Source organism: Neoarius graeffei, chromosome 21 (assembly GCF_027579695.1).
Source record: "Neoarius graeffei isolate fNeoGra1 chromosome 21, fNeoGra1.pri, whole genome shotgun sequence".
Lineage (NCBI taxonomy): Eukaryota > Metazoa > Chordata > Actinopteri > Siluriformes > Ariidae > Neoarius > Neoarius graeffei.
The window spans coordinates 43944003-43969026 of NC_083589.1; the positions used below are offsets into that span (position 1 = coordinate 43944003).

Genomic DNA, 25024 nt, shown 5'->3' on the forward strand with positions numbered 1-25024 from the left:
TGAATGTGAGTGTGAATGGTTGTCTGTGTCTATGTGTCAGCCCTGTGATGACCTGGCGACTTGTCCAGGGTGTACCCCGCCTTTCGCCCGTAGTCAGCTGGGATAGGCTCCAGCTTGCCTGCGACCCTGTAGAACAGGATAAAGCGGCTAGAGAAAATGAGATGAGATGAGACAAAACTTTGCCCAGTCTTTCCTAAACTCTAACTCCATAGGAAACAGCCCTACCACATTGCTTTAAAACAAAAAAAAAAGTCCCTCCAAGCAGCTAAGAATAAACACCTAACTTGATGAAATAAAACAATGTAGGCCTCGCATTTCTTTTCACAACTTGGTCAATAAAAAAAGTTTTATTCTTTAAAAGCTACTAAATTTAAAAACGAACAAAGTTTCCATCTTACTGCAGGGAACTGGAGTGAAACAATAGCTTCGTCTGCCTAAGAGATGTGTTAATCTTTTCACAAAAAGTCAAAGCAAAGTCAAAGTCCCGCCAATTCCCACCTCCTTCGACACGCCAACACTGCTCAGTCACTGTGGAGGTGGGCGCCACATTGGAACAGCTCTTCATGTAATGTTTCCCAACTGCACTGCTCCCCTGCTCTGTTATGCGTTTTCCACCTTCAGAGGCTTTAGGCACCAGTTTGGAAGAGAGCATACACCAGGCTTAACTGGTAAAACAGCGATCCAATGCCTCAAATTCTGCACAGCAATAATGTATGTGAAAGCCTTCCGACAGCGAGCTAGTTTCATTGCATTGAGCCTGACAGCAGGAGCCAAGCGAGGCTGAGTGAATTTGAAACTGCGCACCTGACAGGTAAGCTGACGGCTTCTCTGAGTTCACTGCCATCAAACAAAACAATGAGGGGAACTAAGGACATCGAAGGAGATGTGTGTGTCTGGACAAATATTCAGACACAAAGATATAAAAGACTTCCTGTCTACATATCAATCTCGTGTTGGACGCGTGCCCGTCCTCACCGGTCCTGAATGAGTGAAACGCTGTGTGACCGTGGACCTCACACAGGCAGACACTCTTCATGATGAACCTGTGATTGCACACGACTTAGCTGGCGCGCTCAGTGTTCTATCACAGACGTCAATCAGAGACATGACAAATCAACATAAGCCCCCTGACGTCTATATTTATGGCAGAGTTGCAGAAGATTTCTGCTCACAACGCTACGTTACGTAAATACAAGCAGCTTGATATTAGGATGATTACAGCCTCTGTCTGAAAAGTAAACACACTGTGCAAAAATCTTAGTTGTTCATGTCTGGATATATACTTTTATATTACAGACGCCTACCCGGTGCTCGTGATAGCAGCTCTGGGACGTCTGGCTTTATCATCCTCATATATAGTTTCTGTCTGTGTGAGGGAGGCTAACGTACAAACTTCATATTACAGAGGAGGGAGAATGAAGGGTGCTGGAGAAATTGGAAAGAAGGAGACAAAGTGAAAGAGAAAAACATGGTGGCTTAAAAAATGCATAAGGAAAGAGACAGGAGTAGACTTGTGCGATATTGATTTTTCCTTGCTTGTGATTTACCAGCTGAAAAAGTCACGATAGAGGATTTAACCATCAAAATACAATAGCCTCAAAAAAGACAGGATCAGGAGCATTTCCACCGTTTCAGGTTGAAGGTGCGTGATATCAGCTGTGCAGTCAGGAATCGCTCACTGGAGGCAGCAATCACAAACACTGAGCTGGCTGGTGGGTTTCTAGAAGCTTCTGCAGTAACGTAATAAACTGTAAAAACCCATAACAGTACATTTTTTAAAAAATATAATCCTTAAACAACCTGGGTGTCGAATGTCCAAGTGACTGATATTTTTCAATATTGAGCTGCTGCTCAAAAATCCTTTATGAGCATTTAATCACAATGTTATTATCACCACCAATAACTTTATTTGTAAAGTGTTAGATTTGGCAGGGTGGCACGGTGGTGTAGTGGTTAGCACTGTCACCTCACAGCAAGAAGGTTCTGGGTTCGAGCCCAGTGGCCGGCGAGGGCCTTTCTGTGCGGAGTTTGCATGTTCTCCCCGTGTCCGCGTGGGTTTCCTCCGGGTGCTCCAGTTTCCCCCACAGTCCAAAGACATGCAAGTTAGGTTGACTGGTGGCTCTAAATTGACCGTAGGTGTGAATGTGAGTGTGAATGGTTGTTTGTCTCTATGTGTCAGCCCTGCGATAACCTGGCGACTTGTCCAGGATGTACCCCGCCTCTCGCTCATATACCCCTTTTCCACCAAATCAGTTCCAGGGCTGGTTCGGGGCCAGTGCTGGTGCTGGTTCACAACTCGTTCAACTTGCGAGCCAGCTGAGAACCAGTTTGCTTTTCCATAGCTTGCAGTGCTAAGGGAAGCCACGTCATTACGTCGCTGTATACATCAGTTACGTCGCTGTATACGTCAGTTACGTCGCTACGTTTGCATAAACCTTGGCGCGAATATCGAAGTAAAAACAACACAGAAGCAGCAGCAGCAGCAGCAACAACAACAATAATAATAATAATGGATGACTTCGCGTTTGTACAGCTGCTGCTTCTCATCACTTAAAAATGGCGATCTTTCGCGGTCTTGTTATTGTTGTTGGTCTTAACAACTCCGCCCCCCCGCTGACGTAAGCGGTTCTTTCCTCTGGCCCAGCAGAGAGTTGGTGCTAGCCTGGAACCAGTTTTTCTGGCCCCAGAGCCAGTTCTTTGTCAGTGGAAACAGAAAACCCGGTTCCAAACTAAGCACTGGCCCCGAACCAGCCCTGGAACTGCTTTGGTGGAAAAGGGGCAATAGTCAGCTGGGATAGGCTCCAGCTTGCCTGCGACCCTGTAGGACAGGATAAGTGGCTACAGATAATGGATGGATGGATGGATGGATGGATGGATGGATGGACGGATGGATGGATTTGGCAGTTTACTGCAGGCCTATTTATTCTTTTTAGGTCAAAATTTTCATCCTTGTTTCACTTAAAGCCAAAAACCCACTACTGGGTGAAAAATGGTTCCTAATACATATAATTAACTGATGTTAAAGCTGCAGTGTGTAAAAATTTGGCCACCTGGCGAATTCATAAACATTTCAAACAAACAGGGGGCAGTATATCATCAGAAAGGTGGGGTGTCCATCCCTATAGATGACTTGCAACCACGTGATCAAAATGTGCTACGTCATGAGCATCCACCATGATGGTGGACATACAAAGCAACTAGGATGGCAACCGCTGAAAGCGTGTCTGTAAACAATGCTGAATTTTCTCAGTATCACCGCGATTTGAATGGTCAAGCAAAGATTCGATGTAAAGAGAAGATAGATATGTGTGGTTTTGACCCATATTATTTAAAAAAGTCGGACTTTTCTGAAGATAAGACACTTCTACCGACCATCGAGCACCCAGATATGATGTTCTGGTTTGGCTGCCGAAGAATCAAGTCCGACCTTGAACGAAACACAGCCCATTTTCTGAGTGGGTGCCCAGTCTGGATTGTTTCTATCGTATAATTTTGTTGGCGCTCCTAGAAGCGAAATGGTAATACACGTGTTAAAATTATAACAACGACCAAGTGAACCACGACAAGAGAACGCTCATTTTATAGCAAAATTCTAGCAACACGCAATAAAATTCTTCCGTGATATTATTCAGAAAGCTTTTGAATCTCACCTGAGATAAAATAATTACTGCAAACACGAGCTGTTTTGGTTTTAGCCTCTGTTCGAGCAGCCCTGCCGATGTTGTTCAGCCGTGCTCGTCTCCTCTCTGTACTGAGCCTCAGAGTTTCCTCGCCCTCTTTCCGAATCACAGACGGAATTCTAAAAAATCGGAACGTGCCACGGTCACGAGTACTGGTGTGACCACAACCATATACAGCACAAAGATATGGTATAGCTAAAAGAATGCTTAAAGCAGTGGAAAAACAAAGAGTTGCGCACGCATGAATATGTTTTGTATAGAATGTCGCTTGACCCCACATTTGTATATCCACCAACATGGCCGACATCCGGGTTTCTATTTTGCTTTGACGTCACTTGCAAGTCAAGGATTGTAAGAAATCAGGAAATGTACAGTCTCTCCTCCCCTTTCACCCTAAATGCACCACCACCACTGTCATAGCATTATCACTCACATGAACATAACACAATGCTTTGTCAATATGCTATTGGGTTCATGCCATCTGACTTTAAAGTCTTCAGTTATTAAAAAAAGCCAACTACGAACTAACAGCAGGGCAAGATTACACAAAATTCACCCAAACTGGTGAAACGCTGAGAGCTGGTCAAGATAATACTGGTACCTTATAAAGTTCACGTGTGGCATCAGCCTATAGTTTACATTATATCTTTCTTAGCTCAGTTTTTAGCAAGAAAACAGCCACATCAACTCACACATCAGTCGTGCATGAGACCACGACAGCTCACAAACTGGCAGATATGTAACCTTTTCATGAATAATGCCTCTGATCAAACCCACTGCCTCTGACTCAATGAAAATTCACATCGCTGAATGTTTTTGAAATTTTTGGTTTAATAATTAGGCCCAAGAGAGGAGTGCCACCTGACCTTTGCCAGTATGACCCACTGTGCTCTCGCAGTTTGCCAGCTTGTGAATTAGCATTAGCAGATTTTGCACCCAGCTACTGCAAAACTGTTCATGAGCTTCTAGGGGTTTGTAACTTTTACACTCACGATGAGTGTATGCACTCAATCCAAAAACAAAATAGATTCCAATGTCTGGGTATGTGATTCATTGCGGTTCAGTTTCTCCTGGTATGGTCCCTTTTCTTTCTCTTTTCCCTTCTCCATAAATACAACATACTGACAAAAATGGTAACTGCAAATCCATGTTTCAGTGCCTGGATTCCAGTTCATTCTTACCCCTTTTCCACCAAATCAGTTCCAGGGCTGGTTCGGGGCCAGTGCTGGTGCTGGTTCACAACTCGTTCAACTTGCGAGCCAGCTGAGAACCAGTTTGCTTTTCCATAGCTCGCAGTGCTAAGGGAAGCCACGTCATTACGTCGCTGTATACGTCAGTTACGTCGCTACGTTTGCAGAAACCTTGGCGCTAATATCGAAGCAAAAACAACGCGGAAGAAGCAGCAGCAGCAACAACAACAACAATAATAATAATGGCTGACTTCGCGTTTGTACAGCTGCTGCTTCTCGTCGCTTAAAAATGGCGACCTTTCGCGGTCTTGTTATTGTTGTTGGTCTTAACAACTCCGCCCCCCCGCTGACGTAAGCGGTTCTTTCCTCTGGCCCAGCAGAGAGTTGGTGCTAGCCTGGAATCGTTTTTTTCTGGCCCCAGAGCCAGTTCTTTGTCAGTGGAAACAGAAAATCCGGTTCCAAACTAAGCACTGGCCCCGAACCAGCCCTGGAACTGCTTTGGTGGAAAAGGGGCATCTGTGAATTGCAGCGATTCATGTACTTCCTCTTTTCCTTCATTTTCAGCAATCTGTAAAAAGATATCGTGTACGTAACTTCCACATACGGTGACGTGACAGGCATTCTTATTCTCCAGTCATGCTGGCCTGAAGGCAGGCTGGACACTACAGTCACTCACCACATTTTGAGGTACAAAGTGGTGTTATGAGACAGACGTACCGTTCTATCTTGGGGTTAGCTGGTTAGCCTGTTAACTCCAGTAGCTACAGTGGCATGCAAAAGTTTGGGCACCCTTACTGAAAATGTCTGTTACTGTGAATAGTTAAGTGAGCAGAAGATGAACTGATCACCAAAAGGCATAAAGGTAAAGACGACACATTTCTTTTCAGTGTTTTCTGCAAGATTTGTGTATTATTTTTGTTTTGTACAATTGGAGAGTGAAAAAAGAAAAGGAACACCATGCAACAGTTTGGGCACCCCAATACATTTGAGTTCTCAGGTAACTTTTACCAAGGTTCCAGACCTTAATTAGCTTATTGAGCTCTGGCTTGTTCAAATTCTTCATTAGGAAAGGTCAGATGATACAGATTTCAAAGCTGTATAAATTCTCTGACTCCTCAAACTTGTCCCTAAAATCAACAGCCATGGGCTCCTCTAAGCAACTCCCTCGCATTCTGAATAATAAAATAATTGATGCTCACAAAGCAGGAGAAGGCTACAAGAACATAGCAAAGTGTTTTCAGGTAGCTGTTTCCTCAGATTGCAATGTTATTAAGAAATGGCAGTTAACAGAAACAGTGGAGATCAAGGTGAGGTCTGGAAGATGAAGAAAACTTTCTGAAAGAACTGCTCGTTGGATTGCTAGAAAGGCAAATAAAACCCCTGTTTGACTGCAAAAGACCTTCAGAAAGATTTAGCAGACCCTGGAGTGGTGATGCACTGTTCTACTATGCAGCGACACCTGAACAAATATGACCTTCATGGGAGAGTCATCAGAAGAAAACCTTTCCTGCGTCCTAGCCACAAAATTCAGCGTCTGAAGTTTGCAAATGAGCATCTAAATAAGCCTGATGCATTTTGGAAACAAGTCCTGTGGACTGATGAAATCAAAATAGAACTTTTTGGCCACAGTGTGCAAAGGTATGTTTGGAGAAAAAAGGGTGCCAAATTCCAGGAAAAGAACACCTCTCCAACTCTGAAGCATGGGTGTGGATCGATCATGCTTTGGGGTTATGTTGCAGCCAGTGGCACAGGGCACATTTCATTGGTCGAGGGAAGCATGGATTTGAATAAATACCAGCAAATTTTGGAAGCAAACATCACACAATCTGTAAAAAAAGTTGAAGGTAAAAAGAGGATGGATCCTACAATAAGACGGTGATCCAAAACACACCTCAAAATCTACAATGGAATACCTCAAGAGGCACAAGCTGAAGGTTTTGCCCTGGCCCTCACAGTCCCCTGACCTAAACATCATTGAAAGTCTGTGGATAGATCTCAAAAGAGCAGTGCATGCAAGACAGCCCAAGAAACTCACTGGAAGCCTTTTGCAAGGAAGAATGTGTGAAAATCCCCCAGGTAAGAACTGAAAGATTATTAGCTGGCTACAAAAAGTGTTTACAAGCTGTGATACTTGCCAAAGGGGGTGTTACTAGGTACTAACCATGCAGGGTGCCCAAACTTTTGCTTCGGGCCCTTTTCCTTTTTTGTCATTTTGAAAATGTAAAAGATGAAAATAATTTTTTTTCTTTTTTTTGCTTAAAATATAAAGAGAATGAGTCATCTTTAACTTTATGCCTTTTGGAGATCATTTCATCTTCAACTTGCTTAACTGTTCACAGTAACAGCGATTTTGACCAGGGGTGCCCAAACTTTTGCATACCACTGTATCTCCGCAACACGATACACAGACGTCTTTGACATAACATCAAAACGTATTTCTTATCATTTTAGTGAATTTTTTTGAATGTTATAAACTAAAATCCTTAAAAATTCCTACACATAGCACTTTTAAGTGAACATTTGTCTCATGGTAGCCAAATCAAACAGAGACCGATGTATTTTATTTCACATTAATGAACTCAAACCATTCTCCATTCACCATTTACTCTGACAGAAAGCAAGGGAGCTGCACAAATCTGCTCGAGATCCTGTGAGATGGGGGGAAGGGGCTTCCAGGCAATGTCAGTTCAAAAAGCCCTGTGCAAATCTTTACACGTTCACACGTTAACTGGTTCCTCTGCCATTTTACTGGAGAGAAGAAAGACTGCTCTTTGGGCATGTTTTTGAGTGATAACTCTTACTAGCAGACAGATATTAAATTGCAACGCACCTACACACACCGCATAAAGTTTGGCAGATTCGGTAATACAATCAAGAGTAAACGCCACTGGCTATCATGGCGGTGTAATATCATGCAGGAATGATTCAACTATTATATTGCACAAGCTTAAACAGGAGACAGAAAAGCAGGAACACTGCTCAAAGAATGCGAAAGGAAAGAAGACAAAGAATGGGGAAATAATAAGAGGAAGGAAAAGAAAGACAGAATGTGTTCTCGTCCCCTCACCCCATCTCAGACTGAAAGGCCTCTGAAGTGGAAGGACAGATGTGAAGAGGGGGGCAGCACTGCCGTGAACACCATGTCTGGCCAAAAAATAAAATAAAATAAAAATTAAAAAATACTATAAAAAAATAAATCAAAACAATAATAAAATAAAAAGCAAAACATTTAAAAAAAAATTTAAAAATCAACTTTTATTAAAGAACAGAAGGCAAATTTTTTATTATCAGAATTCTATTTCTCATTTTATTAAATATCAGAATGCGTTTTTGATCGCTATTTTGTCGCTGCTATAGCAAGTTATGAGTGTATGAAACATGCTTTGTAATACATCAGTCCATATTTTAAAGCAATGGCTGTAAATGAGATTCGTTGAGACCTGTGCGAGACATCATAGGACGGAAGTAAAACGTACAGCGGATATCAAAGTGACCAACATCTGCCAACGTTGTCAAAAGACGCGTGCGCCCTCTTTCGAATGCTGATGTAATCAAGCCGGAAGTTTTGTTTGTTTTGATAGCAATCAGGAAAGTTTGAAAAAAGTAGGCAGTGATCGTCACTTAAAGGTCCCATGGCATGAAATTTTCACTTTCTGAGGTTTTTAACGTTAAAATGAGTTCCTCTGACCTTCTTAAGTCACCCCAGTGGCTAGAAATTTCATAATGTGTAAACCAAACTATGCCCAATATTTGAGAATGGCGCGTCAAAACGGCGCGTTGAGAAGCTCTTCCCTTGCCGACGTCAGCAAGGGAGATGATCCCCACGCCCCCTCTCTGGATTCCCACTCACTGTATGGATTGCCCGCCCAGTTGTAGTGAGTAGACCATAGAGGACACAACAACATGGCACCACCTAAGCGAGCGAAACATGGAAGTTGTGCTGTACATGGATGTGACAACACAGAAAGGAGTCTGTTTTTACTGCCGACGGGAGAGCCCCTGAAGACGCAGTGGCTTAATTTTATTTACTCCAATAATACGCCGTCGAGTCTACCTAAGACGGTGTATGTTTGTCGGAAGCATTTTACTGATGAATGTTTCCACAACTTGGGACAGTACAGGGCAGGTTTTGCACATCAACTGTCACTGAAGCCTGGGTCTGTGCCAAGCATCCCTGCTGCATCAGCCACAAACAGCGAACAAGTAAGTGTATAACTGGTCGTTTTGCCGTGTTTTAAAATCGGTGCCATGTTAGCCTAGCAATGGCTACATTCGCTGTGCAGCTAACCGCTTCCTGCAGTTAGCCAGGTAATCTGCGCTACAAAACCAAAAAGCATGCAGCATGCTCTGTTAAACTGAGTTTAGTCTGGAAATTGACTGTAACTTATGAGCTTATGTTTTGCTGTGTTTTAAAATCGGTGCCACGTTAGCCTTGCAATGGCTACATTAGCTGTGCAGCTAACCGCTTCCTGCAGTTAGCCAGGTACTCTGCGCTACAAAACCAAAAAGCATGCAGCATGCTCTGTTATAATAGCCAATCAAAACAGTTTTTACAAAGACACCCACATTCTTTTTTTAAGTCACTCGTTCATTTTATTTGTTTGTTCAGTAAAAACCCAAACATTTGTTGAATTTATTTTATTTCCTCGCATCGCACCTTAATGATGTCAGCGCGTGGTATTTTTCCCTTCGCGGTTTGTACCTTCTCTCTCGCCATAGTAAGACACCCACATCCGCTTGTTCTGACCCACTGGAGGTAGCGTCACAGTGCTGTTAGCCAATCAGAGGTAACACGTTTACATGTCATGAATATTAATGATAAGACCTGCCCCCACCCTCTACCCTTCCCCGCCTCCTGCTTCTCATTAGCAAAACGACACACTGGGAAAAGCGCTGAAATGGGGCTTTCTCCCAGGAGGCTATATCTACGTGCCGAGGGTTCATTTCGAGAAAGGCTGCGGATATAACATCCGGAAACCTCCACGAGCCCGTTTAAAGCATCAACAAACCACCATGCCATGGGACCTTTAAACTTGTTTTTGTGCGATATTTCATTTGGAAAACAGTTTTCAAAATGGCGGCACTGACACCTGGCTGACACTTCACGTTTCGAAGTCTCGCACAAGTCTCGTGAAGATCGCGCGGATAAGCGACGCCTGCCGTGGACCAAACAAACTAAATTCAACATGGCTAAAAACCGAATAGGCCGATAAGTATAATATTTAATTGCAATTAGTTGCCAATACAAGTCACAATATAAGGTTACTAAAACCGAAAATGTAACTGAATAACACTTTCATTAAGAAATAAAGCAAGTTTAAAAATGACTTCAGTTCTCCTTTAATAATAATAATAATAATACACTTAGGGATCCTTGCTCAATCACACGTTTCACAATTTTTTTTGTTCAATGTTGAAATCACAATCATTCCACAAATTCAGCACAATTACAGTTCCATTAAGTTTCACTGCACTTCAGAATTTCAACAGAAATCAGTCTTTTGTTTAACTTTTACATGACGAGCCAGCATTTCTTCAAATGTGTAAAACCTTGAATCGCAATAAAACTCACCGGTTACACTGAGTGCAACCTTTAGATGCTAAACAAAATGCTACAATACAGGGCTAGGCGATAAAATGATACCGATAATTATCATGATATCATTTTCCTCGATAGAAATATACCAAATGCTTGATAAAGGTTCAATATAATTAATTTCCATTCTCAGACAGTGAAAGTGAAGTTGACATAACGACATGTTGAATTGTAAGAAACTGATTTTTTTGTTCGTTTGGTTGTTTTTTTTTTGATGTGCCATGTTGAGAAAATCCCGCTACCTTTTCTGTTGGTGAGTTGGAGACTGTTTTGATTTTCTGACATGATTCTGAAAAACATCACCCTGGCAGGTCGTACTGCTGCATCAAGAAGTCTGAAAGTAGGTCACACCATCGTTTAGGGAAAAAATTGGTCATCAGATGTGTTTTTTTTCACCCTTCCTACATGGAAAAAGCAAGATCTGAACTCGCGCATCAGCAATGCACGAGACTGCTACGGCTCACAGGTGTGTGACCTTTTTTATTAATAATGCGAGTGATCAAGCCCAAAGCCTGCGACTCAGTAGGATAGAATAATCACACAGCTGAATGGTTTTGAAGTTTAGTATTTGGTTTGTATTTTAATAACTGGATGATGCTGACCACATCTGAGATTTTTCTTTTGTCGAGTCATTTTGTTTACATTGTCAGCTTAAACACTTTTAAGGGGTGTTCACACGGCAACTTTTACTCCGGTGTAGCACCGGGGCTGCCCCGGTAGAGCGTTCACACGGTACAAAGTTATACTGGTGTAGCCCCTGAAAGCTGCTTAAACCGGTGCAAATCTAACCCTGCTCGGGAGGTGGTTTAAGAAATTTACTCCGGAGTAAATGCTAGTTTGCGGGGCAGCACCGATATAAAATGGGACGTCGGAACGCTACGGGGTAGACTCGCTACACATGAGGAGAGTTGATTACATACGGGCATTGCATAATTTGCATCCTGGTATTTTGTGCTTCCAAAATGGCAAATATCAACAACAACAGAACTGCGTGTCTTCCAGTGTTGCCAGATTGGGCGGTTTTAAGTGCATTTTGGCGGATTTGAACATATTTTGGGCTGGAAAACGTCAGCAGTATCTGGCAACACTGGTGTCTTCATCCACGTTGATTTCCCGGCGCTTGGTGATGCCATGACAACCGGGAAAAGGAAGTACATTTTCACGCATGCGCATATTTCATTTCCGCATTATTACTATCGTATAGCACGGTCGCAAAAACTGCCGTGTGAACGCGAGTGGGGCTGCACCGGTGCTAACACGCTTCTCTCTAGTAAACAGGTTTGTGACGTGTGAACGCTCCACAAAATTTACACCGGTGTAAGATATATCGCAACAAAATACATCGGTGCAGCATCGATGCAAACATGTGCCGTGTGAACACCCTTTTAGACACACATTTAGACTTATCAGCCTCATGTTAAATATAATAAACAGCACTTATAACAAGACTGGTAAATTATGACAATACTGGTAGATTAAAGGGGAACTGAAGTCATTTTTTAACTTGCCTTATTTCTTAATTAACATGTTATTCAATTGCGTTTTTGGTTTTATTAACCATATATCGTGACTCGTATTGGCATATTATATTACATTTATTGGCGTTTTCGGTTTTTAGCCATGTTGAATGTAGTTCGTACGGTCCACGGCAGCCATCGCTTACCTGCGCGATCTTCACGAGACTTGTGCGAGACTTCAAATGTGAAGTGTCAGCGCCGCCATTTTGAAAACTCAGCGGCGAGATCGCCGTATCATTCCAATTTAGATTAATTTCAAGATTCGCCAGCTTCGTCAGTGATGGAGATTATTCCATACGACTTCGAACCAACGTGGAGTAGAGAAGAGTTGGAAAGACGACAGGATAAGGACTAGTCCGTCACGCTGGTATTTATGTCATTACTGTCGCACAATTAAAACGTGCCAGATCAGGCGGCTGGTGGGTTTTCAAAATAATAAATACATGAATGAATTTTTGTGATAAATACATATTATACTGAGCGCATTTCCCACATAATTCTCATTCAGGTTTTGGACAGCACTACAAAATGGCGCCCCCGCTATATAGTGAGTAGGGAGCGATTTCGGACACAGGGAAAACTTCCGACTTGATTACGTCAGCGTTCGAAAGAGGGCGCGTGCGTCTTTTGACAACAGATGTTGGTCACTTTGATTTCCGCTGTACGTTTTACTTCCGTCCTACGATGTCTCGCACAGGTCTCAACGAATCTCGTTTACGGCTGTTGCTTTGACATATGAACTGATATATTACAGAGCATATTTCAAACACTCATAACTTGCTACGGCAGTGACAAAATAGCTGTCAGAAATGCATTCCTACATTTTATAAAATGAGAGAAATCGAATTTAGATGATAAAAAAATTGCCTTCAGTTCCTCTCTAAGACCATGAAATAAAGAAAGAAGCTTTATAAAATAAAAAAGAAAGCGATAAAGAAGTTTTATGGGGAAGATTTCGTGCCAGAGTGCAATGCAATCACGTGTGAAAACGAATGAAATACAACACACAGACATTATTGTGTTTCGTTCATTAAAGCCTTCATTGCAATGCTTTGCTCTTACACTGATGGTTGCTGTAACTTCAGCGTTTTCAAAAAACATCCGTTATTTTTTTTCACGATCCACACAAAAACAGCATAAAACATTTCTCCACCTTTAAGAGCGTTTTCAAAAACCTTCTCCGAGCTTCATATTGTTCAGATCAGACTCTGTATATTAACACGACAGTCACAAGAAAACTGCATTGCACCTAATTACACGTGACCACTGATCCGCCAGACACCTAACTCTAGGCTTTTAAGGTCATGGGGGTCACAGGGTCAGGTCACTGCAGCCAGATTAGGATTTATAAAGAAAATTCAGGGGCAATCAAATGGTTTCCAGTCTGTAGGGAAATGACATAAAGCACTTCCCTGCTGTGTTCAGAATGAGTCAGCTGTTCCATTAGTCCTGATTAAATACGAGCACTAGTCTGTGAGCCTGGTTTGGCACCGTGATCCTGTTTTAGTCACTGTGGTCACACCAAACTGTGGGTGACAGATTATCACCCTTTGCCCAGCCACACACAGTGACGGCAGCAATAAGAAACACAGCTACCACAACAATGTCTTTCACTTCAACATTTGGCTACGTGCAAACAACATACGGTGCTCAAGTGAAATCCAACAGCATTTTGCTGAGATGTTAGATCTAATTTAGGTGTATTTTTTTGGCAACGTCTTCATTATATACGTGAGACAGTAGTATATATTTTCCACACTGAAGCAGTCAGTGCGTTTACATGAACATAGAGAAAATCGAATTTCTGCCGTAGCTCGACTGAAATCGAAGTTCTAAATGCCATGGAAACACCTTAGCTCGGCTGAAATCGAACCGAACTGGATTTCTCGTAATTGAGCTACGCGACGGCGGCACGGTGGTGTAGTGGTTAGCGCTGTCGCCTCACAGCAAGAAGGTCTGGGTTCGAGCCCAGTGGCCGGCGAGGGCCTTTCTGTGTGGAGTTTGCATGTTCTCTCCGTGTCCGCGTGGGTTTCCTCCGGGTGCTCCGGTTTCCCCCACAGTCCAAAGACATGTAGGTTAGGTTAACTGGTGACTCTAAATTGAGCGTAGGTGTGAGTGTGAATGGTTGTCTGTGTCTATGTGTCAGCCCTGTGATGACCTGGCGACTTGTCCAGGGTGTACCCCGCCTTTCGCCCGTAGTCAGCTGGGATAGGCTCCAGCTTGCCTGCGACCCTGTAGAACAGGATAAAGCGGCTAGAGATAATGAGATGAGATGAGATGAGATGAGATGAGATGAGATGAGCTACGCGACCTAGATTATGCGATTGTAGCCAAGCTACTTAGTGCATGTAAACCCTATCGAGCTACGTAGTCGAGCTACTGCCCCTTCCAGAAGTGACGAGTGACGAGACCACAAGCGGGAAACACAACAGCCTCGGTCGGCATGACAACAGTAGTAGTGCTGAGCTGCTTCGTTGTTGTCCATCTTCTCTCTCTCGATGTTGCTGTCCTCGTCGTCGTTCTTCTTGTAAACACGGGAACTGATAACTTTGTTTATACTCTTGAATAGCTCTTCTTCATGACGACAACCGGAAGTGTACCAACACGATGGGGCGTGTAGCACCACCTGTGGCTCGGGTGCACAATGTACCTCACACAATAGCTCGATTTCCTTGTGTGCATGTAGGATTGGATTTCTCTGGAACCCCTGCTGGGACCCTTAGCTCGATTACCGACAGTAGCTCGATTTGGATGTGCATGTAAATGCACTGAGTGACACCCTCCTTATGTACTCCTACACATTATAAGTCTGAGGCACTGACTCGGTTTTTTGTGAGGGCTTTATGAATGCTCAAGCAGTTATTTATATTAGAGATTAGGGCTGCAACGATTCACGAAGACACCGATTCGATTCACGATTCAGACTCTTCAATTCAATTCATTTCGATTCGATTCTGCAACTAAATATAAAGGACAAACAAACCTCGGATTTTAAACTTTAATTAATAAAATCCCATTGAAATTTGCAGAGGTGGACAAAGTACCCAACTTCATTACTTAAGTGAAAGTACAGATCCCACTGGTCAAATGTTACTCCGATACAAGTGAAAGTTGTCCAGTCAATTTTTATTTAAGTTAAAGTACTGAAGTACTTGCTTTTAAAAATACTTAAGTATTAAAAGTACATTTTCTGTCAATGCATTGTTATATTATTGCCACAACGCTCACAAAACCTAATGCCACTACCAAGGACAGAAATGTGAATTCACAAAATGAACGCATGCTGTGCCATCATGGTGGTTTAACGTTAAGCTCGCTAGTCAGTGAAGCTCCACCTGACATGCTAGCAAACTCTTTTCAAACTCGAAATCATATTGGGTAGCTAATGCTACTAGAAAAGAAAGATTTCTACATTTTGTTTATTTGGCAAGCTTATGCTGAAACATATTTCTGAAAAGACTTCAGATAAGTTAACATTGTTTATGTTAGCATAACTCCGTTTTTACATGCTAACTAACAGTGTCCAAGTTAAGTAGCTATGTGTTATCGTTAGCCGTGGACAAGGCGATGGCAACTTGGCGGGCAAATCCAGAGAAAGTCATTTGACTAACCAGACTGCATAGCTATTGCAACGTTATCACCAGCTCTAAAAGTACAGACAACTTCACTGCACGCTTTCTCTTGGAATAAAACATTTATATACCTCAATATGCTTCTGCAGGTTAGATGGCGAGTTTTTGTAGGCCGTGATGTGGTTAGTTTTCAGCAAACAAAGCAAACATTTAAAATGAAACGTATCTTTAATCCTTTCAGAAAACTGAAACATGGATTTTGGGATAAAGCCATAGCTGCATGTATTCCCCAGAAGAACCGCCTCCTTTCATTCTGCCATCAACTGATCGTGTTAAATAATGCTGTTGAGAAATCATTGCGCTTGATTTTATCCAGTCTATGGATGTGACGTGACCCTAGTGATTACTGATCAGCTGTCTCAGTGTCACCTGCGAAAAAACCAATCACGTTTTAGAAAAGAAAAGTAAAAACATCCACTTTCAAAGCCGCTTCATAGTAACGAGTAACGAGGACCTTGATAGAAATGTAGTGGAGTAAAAAGTACGATATTTGCCTTTCAAATGTAGTGAAGTTAGTCATAAGATCTGCTCTCACACTTATGCTACTACATACAAAATCAACTCACAATTAAAAAAAAACTCCACAAGCAAACAAACAAATAAGGAACAAAACAACTGTACAACCCTTAACTACAAAATCTTTCCTCTTAAAACAGTCCCAAATAATGGAATATACAAATGTAGAGATTCATTCACAAACACCATTGAGTCAAGAATTCATCAGAGTTCTCCAAAAAATATGCATAATTATTCTATCCACATTCACTGGATATGAGCAATCGTGTGCTCTGATTGGCTACTCTACTACTAGGATATCAGCTCGTATACTGTCAGTAGAGGAAAACAAAATGACGGCGCACATCAAGTCAGATATACTGTATCACTTTGTTATCAAGTATATAAAAGAAACAGAAGTAGCTGAAAGAATATAGTTGTTGTTTTTTTTTTTATTTCCCCCAATATCTCCTGTTCTACACTCCAGCCCAGTCGGTGGCGGTAATGCACCTTTAAGTTGGTTTGCCAACTGCCAAAAAACCCTAAAGAAGAAGAAGAAGAGGAAGAAACTGGCAGAGTGTGTTACTGAACCAACCGAGGACGAAATAAAAACTCTACTCGAAAACAAAACCACAAAAAATACTAAAAAAAGAAAAAGCATCAAAATATGGAATTAAAATATTTGATAGTAAGAACATATCTTTTTTATTTTTCAAGAATTATTATGATCGCATTTTTCACAAATTGCTCCTGTCATTTCGGCGATTTGTTTACATTCTGAGCGGAAATGATTTTGTCGGACGTTTTGTATAAAGTTTTTATTTTTTGAATTTGCAAAAGAGAAACATAAAAATGCTCTGTTTCTGAAAATCCAGTGAATGTGGATAGAATAAAACAGTTATTCTGCTCAATCTCGCCATACATGGCTTATAGCTGACTTGGTGCTACGCGCCTCGCCGGCGATCAGCTCATGTACAACTCGATTTTGTGGAATGACTGTTAAATATTTAGTGACGGGATTCGACAAATGCTTAGATTTCTATTATACGCATGTCTCAAACCAAGAGGTCCTCCTTTTCTTGTAGCAGTACAGCTAAATGTGTTGAAACACTTGCCTGGTGTAACTGCACATACACAAAAGATACAGTAAAGAGACACTAGGTGAAAAAACACAGCACAGAAGTACTTCTTTAACCCAAGCTCGATGGGATTAATACTTAATCGTGGGCGAGTGACATTCAGCTTACTGTCGAAAAACTTGACAGGACTCACTGTCCAAATTTATATTTATGATCTGTAAATTCACAGATTTACACATCGGTGCCATGACGTGTAAATCTCCATTTCCTGATTTCAGCAGGAAGGCAATTAATAACAATGGGGAACAGCATAATGCAAAGCTCCAAAAGCATGAATGTGTAGCTCCTTCCTCAAATCCTGTCTATCAAAAGTGACAAACACTCGTTATATGGAACATGAAACTGGTATGATCCGTACCACATGTTCCGTATTGTATGAGTCTCATGCTCTTCATATGGAAAGGACTATGTGAGAAAAGAAAACAGCTCCCCAGGCAGCAGACTGAATCAGGCCATCGACTCCTAAAACAGCATCACCTCCGAATATGTGGTTCAGCTTAGCAGATGATGAGGCAATTACACATGGGGAGGTGTTTGTTTGGGCCCACCTCCTCCGACCTCAGGACCCCAGTCATTACAGCATACGATGTGTAATGAAGGAATGGCCTAGAGCTCTGCCAAACAACCTGCTAATCCCACAGGGCATTGTACAGGGTGGCCGCTTACACAATGAGCCCAAATTACACGCTGCCAACCCTCTCGGCTCACTCTGCCCTCCCCGGGAGACGGGGATGGAAATCGACAGCAGTCTGAGGGGGTGCAATATAAACCTAACATCTCCTGATGGTCGTGAATATTCAGGGTTATTCAAACCCTTTTCCTGCCAGAGCTTCCCCTGGTTCTCCTACATTTGCATAGCTTCACACAACACTGAGAAACTAAAGTTCATTTGAATTTTTTTGAATTCATGAAGCGCTATCGAAAACTAAACACACACACACACACACACACACACACACACACACACACACACAAAATCACTGATGCATCCCAAGGAGAGAGTGTGGCATTAAATTATAAATGAGCTATAACATGCTTGGCTGACTACAATATCACACCTAATGAAGGACAAAATAAATGTTCTGGACAAACATCTCCAACTACTGACACAGCCTTGCAGAGGTCACGTCTCATGCTCAGTCTATTCCGAGCTATTCCCAGTCTCGTGAAGATAAACAAGAAGGAAAATATGAAACACTTCCCTGAAGTATATGGGTATTTCCAACCGTCCAATCGCAGCACGTCGCTTCTTCACCTATGCCCAAGTCCAATTCACCCACAGCAGAGCAGCGGTTCTCAAAACAGGGTCCAGCTTCTTTTTTTTTTCTTATTTATTATAGTGTTATAAATCACAGCCCACTTTAATCACAGTTATAACTATTTTTGGATTCTTATAGCTTCATTTAGCTGCTCATTTCAACTGAATGCTTTTAATCCAGATCTCAGTAACTCAAAAACAAGTAAATCTGTCAGTGATGACAACAAGGACCTAATGTGTTGTGTTGGAGTAAAATTAAAATAACAATAATGTACTGAGGGAGTTCTGATCTAGACAGGTGGATGAACTGACTGTGGGAGTCGAACAATCTGAATGTCTATCTTCAATGAGTTTTAACCTTCATCCTACCAAGTGGGGTCCATCTGGACCCCGCACCTATATGTTTGTTTGCCATTTTAAAAATATGTGACATACTGCTTCACTGTTTTATGAATTTGTCGGAATTTATGTCTTAATTAAAACACTAAAGCACCGGAAGATCAGCTTTTTGCATTGTGAAGGTATAATTAATTTGTTACTGGGGTCCAACCGGACCCCAGAGTAAAGTTTATCTGTCTTTCATTTTATAATTGAATAGCACACTGAAAGTTAACTTCTTTTATTTCTTTTATGTTCCATAATGAAACTACCAAGGCATTCCTTCTTGGGGTCCGTGTGGACCCCACTGCTGCAATAAGCACAGGCTGCAAAACAAAAGCCCTAAATTATTTTACAATTACTTTTTTGTTTTAAATTCTGTAAGAAAAGACCTAAGTTGTAATCCAGAATGTTTTACAGCTGCATGAGCTGCAAAAATCATGTATATAATGCCAATTTTTTTTGTGGCGCAATAATTTGCTACATGTATGCTAGTTATTGCAATATTATTGCAATGTTATTGCATTTATAATACATCATTGATATTCAGCCATAGTGGATTTTGTTCTTCAATAAAGTTATGCCTGTTTGCTGCATTGAATTGGTTCTTACTGCATTGATTTCAAGGTATTCCCTCCTGGGGTCCATACGGACCCTGCCTGGTAGTTTGTGTATGTAAAATTGGCTGGTAGGATGAAGGTTAAGTGTGTTCTTTATGCCTTGGGCCCTTTAGTGTATTGCTGTTATTAATACAAGATGTTCTGAACAAAACTTATCTGGTGATTTTGTCTTTATAAGCTTTAATTTTAAAGAAAAGTATTGGGGTCCAAACGGACCCCACATGGTAAGATTAAGGTGTAAGATAGCATGGTAGGATGAGGGTTAAAAAAATGAGAGCGAGAGGAAATTCACCCAATGTTGGTGTAATATTTGTGCTAACTTAATCAGTCTATTCATATTTTAAACAGTCTGTTAGCTCACTTCCACTGTTCACACACATGAACATCAAACACCAGGATCTCAAATTAAACAGTGGTATGTAAATCACTGTCTTTGGTGAAACGTGAAGCCGAGATCAAACCTGCTGTAAGATCCCAGGTCCATTTAAATGAAACGAAACCACACAGCGAAAACTGTACAGAACTGAACTCCTCTGTAGGATCACAGCGGCTCAGAGGAAACTGTGCAGTTTCGGTCTGAACAACAACATCTAAAGATTAATGGCACTTTGGATCAGGAATGATAAAAGTGAGCAGATGTCTCTGGGGATGGAAAGCTACCTAATCATGACGCAGTGATTTAAACACAGTTTTGTTTGACTCGTGTCGAAACTTCTATTATATCCTGCTTTTATCTGCACAGTGCAGGTAAACGTCTTGAAATTCATGACTGCTATTTTGCACATGCAGTAAACATGCAGTAAATAGACATTCGGTTTAAAAAAAAAACAAAAAAAAAACGTTACAGTCTTCTTTTAACAGGGGTTCGCTGGGATTGATACTTGACTACTGACATTCGGTTAACTTTCAAACCAATCTGACAAAACTACTTAATGCTGTTTTCAGGATTATGATCTGTAAACTTCCTTTTCCTCATTTTAGACTCCTAAAGATTGAAAGCAAGCAGACAATTATCAACAATGAAGATTTTAAAACTGAGCTCTGAAAGCACAATACGTGAAACTCCCACCTTAAATACTTCCGATCCAATTTTACAAAACACACAGAACATGGAACTGACACACAGTTGGTGTGACCAAAAACAACCTGAAATGGCTCAACTCAAAATAATCATGCCATTTAAAAAGCCTGTAAAACATGTATGATTCCTATCACACGCCTAAAATAACATCAAGGAAGTGTTCTGATATAAAACAGTTTCTGAACCTGCATTGCAACTGATAAAAATCTAACTCTGGACAAAACGCCGTTCTCCATCAGGAGCGAATCAACCAAGTATAAAAAAAGGGGAAAAATGAAACAAAAGAAAACATTTAACAGGATGGAAGTGGAAGAGTTTGAGTTAAGATTTTCTTGTCAGCAAATCAGCTCTCGGGGGGAAAAACACTCGCAGAAATAAAGGTGCCAAAGTGTACTTTTGCGTTTCATTGAGGAGGTACTATCAAAGAGACGTCAGCTGTATTTACTATCTTTTACGTTCGATGGTGTATGTTGGTAAAAGAGACACTAAAGGTATAAAAGATCCTGGAGATGGAAACATATCAGTGAGAAGAAAAAGTCAACTTTTACTTTTTGAAACCTTTATTTCTGAGAGTGAAGAAAAAGAGCAACTCTTCAATACGGAATGACTAAAACCAAGAGACAGATGTGACCATTTGACTCAGAAGACTCACACTAACTGGTGCAAAGCATTACTGTGTGTGTGTGTGTGTGTGGGCATGTTTTTATATCTTGGTGGAGCCCAAATGTCCCAACCAGTACAGGAATATCTGACAGTTCTGACCTTGCAGGAACATATGTTCAGTCCTTATGAAGAAAACTCTTGTTATATTGCTTGCAAAGCAAACCACCATTGTTCTTCTAAGGCTTCTTATTATTCTCTTTTTTTCTTCCAATTGATTTTCTGCAAATAAATGCAGTAATTCCTCAAGAAGTGCTTCAGAAACTTTGCTCAAACTTCATTGCGTCAGTCTTGTAAATGCCACTTGAAGTGTTTTCTTTTTTCTACACTTTATACTTTAAGATATTAAAGAAAACTAGTAAAAAAAATCCTATTGAAATGAATGGTGGGATCTTCATGACTTTAATAATCTAAAACGGTCAATTATCAAGTCACTTATCACTGCTGCCGTCTCTACAGCGCTCTCTCCCACATTCATCTATCGATCTGTCCATCGCTCTTTCTACCTCTCCCTCTTTATGTTAATATCTAACCTCCACATCTATTTCATTCTCTCTCTCTCTCTCTCTTTTAATCACTATCTATCTATCTATCTTGATTTTTTTTTCTTTGCAAACACTTGTATCTCCTTCAGGAAATGAAAATATAGTTGGTTTCATTCTTATTTTTTTAAAGATAAAAAAAAGAGCCAAAATATTTCAATGTTTCTCTCTGGTTCCTGGGGTTAGGGTTAAATGCAGGACACAGCATTAATGTCAGTGAAGGTCCTTGTAAGGATACTAAGACAAGCACATGTGTGTATGTGTGTGTGTTTATATACTACTGAGGACCAAATGTCCCCACAAGGATAGTAAAATGTGACAATTTTGACCTTGTGGGGATATTTGGATGGTCCCTATAAGGAAATTGCTGTTGTGTTTTTAAATTTAAAATCTCATCTCATTATCTCTAGCCGCTTTATCCTGTCCTACAGCGTCGCAGGCAAGCTGGAGCCTATCCCAGCTGACTATGGGCGAAAGGCAGGGTACGCCCTGGACAAGTCGCCAGGTCATCACAGGGCTGACACAGAGACAAACAACCATTCACACTCACATTCCGTCAATTTAGAGTCACCAGTTAACCTAACCTGCATGTCTTTGGACTGTGGGGGAAACCGGAGCACCCGGAGGAAACCCACGCGGACGCGGGGAGAGCATGCAAACTCCGCACAGAAAGGCCCTCGCCGGCCACGGGGCTCGAACCCGGACCTTCTTGCTGTGAGGTGACAGGGCTAACCGCTACACCATCATGCCGCTGCAAGTGTAGGTCATAAAAATAAGGATAGTAAAATCTGACAATTTCGACCTTGTGAGGACATTTGGATGGTCCCCACAAGGAAATTGCTGTTGTATTTTTAAAATAATAATTTTAAAAAGAGCTAAAAGGTTTCCTTTTCGTTACGGAGGTCAAGATTAGGGTTAGGGTGAGGTGAAGGCACGGCATTAATTAACTGCAAGAATAACGATGTCAGTAGAAGGTCCTCACAAGGACAGTGAGACAGACGTGTGTGTGTGTGTGTGCGCATGTTTATATACTACTAAGTACCAAATGTCCCCACAAGGATAGTAAAATCTGACAATTTTGATGTTGTGAGGACATCTGGATGGTCCCCACAAGGAAATTGCTGTTGTTGTGTTTTTAATTATAATAATAATAATAATTTTAAAAAGAGCTAAAAGGTTTCCTTTTCGTTACGGAGGTCAAGATTAGGGTTAGGGTGAGGAAGGCACAGCATTAATTAACTGCAAGAATAACGATGTCAGTAGAAGGTCCTCACAAGGACAGTGAGACAGACGTGTGTGTGTGTGTGTGTGTTCCTCCCACTGATGTGGTGCTTCAGTGTGCAGTCTGAGACACTTGAGCTCTGGGATGCTGCTCAAACAATGCTGGATGAAGTGTCCGGCTCGGTTCCCTCTCTGCTCTGCTCTGCTCTGCTCACTCACAGGGAGTTAAAGCTGCTGCTGCTGCTGTAAAAATGGTGTTTATTTAAAAACAAACGTGTTTGCTTGCTTTTTAACGGAAACATAATCACAGGAACCAGCGTTTCAACAACCAACTGCTACACAATGCACACGGTGTGACACACACACACACACACACACACACACACACACAGGTCTAATAAACACTTCTGAGATGTGTAAGAAAGATCTAACTGAGGGAGGGAAACACAAACCCCAACACTCCACTCCGGGGAATGAATGAAACAAACCACAGCTGGATAAACACCTTTACTCATCTTCCTTCCACTGAGACGCATGAAATAGCTGCACAGCTTTATTCACTAAACTCGCTCTGCTCTTCTGCTCTGCTCTTCTGCTCTCCTCTCCGCTCCTCTCCTCTCCTCTCCTCTCCGCTCCGCTCCTCTCCTCTCCTCTCCTCTCCGCTCCGGCTCGAGCTCACGCGCACTTTACACAGCTGTCCGAATCACGCACAGAACTTACCCACTCCGAATTTCTCGTGTTCCGTCGGTATCCACATGTTCACGGTTCTTCTCCCATTGAAAGAGCGGCGGAGGAGAATCGCGGGGCTCTGAGCCTCGGTGCCAAATCACATCCTCCGGCTCCTCGCGCTCCGACACGCATTGTTCAGCGCCCGAGCCGCCGAGTGTACAGGCGCGCGAGCGCGAGAGCGTTCACACCAGCGTAGCGGCTGCACCGCGGTGCATTCTGGGAGCTGTAGTGCAATGACGTTTTAGAATCTAAAACCAGGGGTCATCAAACTACGGCCCGCGGGCCGACTCCGGCCTGCCACCCCCCTTTGACCGGCCCCCCAGCCCTTCTGCCCCCCACCACTTGAACCGGCCCTATGAGGCAATCCCCAAAAGTGGTCATGGGCTATTTTTTTTAAATTGCTTTTTGGCAAATATGTCTGCATCTTGTATTTTGTTGAAATTTATATTTAGTTATAAAATTAACTATTTATATTTGGGTGGCACGGTGGTGTAGTGGTTAGCGCTGTCGCCTCACAGCAAGAAGGTCCTGGGTTCGAGTCCCGTGGCCGGCGAGGGCCCTTCTGTGTGGAGTTTGCATGTTCTCCCCATGTCCGCGTGGGTTTCCTCCGGGTGCTCCGGTTTCCCCCACAGTCCAAAGACATGCAGGTTAGGTTAACTGGTGACTCTAAATTGACCGTAGGTGTGAATGTGAGTGTGAATGGTTGTCTGTGTCTATGTGTCAGCCCTGTGATGACCTGGCGACTTGTCCAGGGTGTACCCCGCCTTTCGCCCGTAGTCAGCTGGGATAGGCTCCAGCTTGCCTGCGACCCTGTAGAACAGGATAAAGCGGCTAGAGATAATGAGATGAGATGAGAATTAACTATTTATATTTGGGTGGCACGGTGGTGTAGTGGTTAGCACTGTCGCCTCACAGCAAGAAGGTCTGGGTTCGAGCCCTGTGGCCGGCGAGGGCCTTTCTGTGCGGAGTTTGCATGTTCTCCCCGTGTCCACATGGGTTTCCTCCAGGTGCTCCGGTTTCCCCCACAGTCCAAAGACATGCAGGTTAGGTTAACTGGTGACTCTAAATTGACCGTGAGTGTGAATGGTTGTGTGTGTCTATGTGTCAGCCCTGTGATGACCTGGCGACTTGTCCAGGGTGTACCCCACCTTTCGCCCGTAGTCAGCTGGGATAGGCTCCAGCTTGCCTGCGACCCTGTAGAACAGGGAGAGATGAGATGAGACTATCCAAATTTTCGTCATATGCTCGCGCTCAAGCAGTGACAGGCAGTGCACGCGCAGAGAACT

The 25024-nt window shown here is 42.3% G+C and overlaps 1 protein-coding gene across 4 annotated transcripts in view; it reads right to left on the minus strand.

Moving 5' to 3' along the window:
- dock4b (dedicator of cytokinesis 4b) overlaps positions 1-23877 on the minus strand; it is a 278704-nt gene extending 254827 nt beyond the window's left edge. For all 4 annotated transcript variants that reach the window (XM_060903185.1, XM_060903186.1, XM_060903184.1 and 1 more), the window contains exon 1: positions 23730-23877. In XM_060903185.1, coding sequence (XP_060759168.1) covers positions 23730-23766 — 37 coding nt within the window. In that variant the 5' untranslated portion in view covers positions 23767-23877. The remainder of the gene's footprint in view (positions 1-23729) is intronic.
- Positions 23878-25024: the final 1147 nt, after the last annotated feature.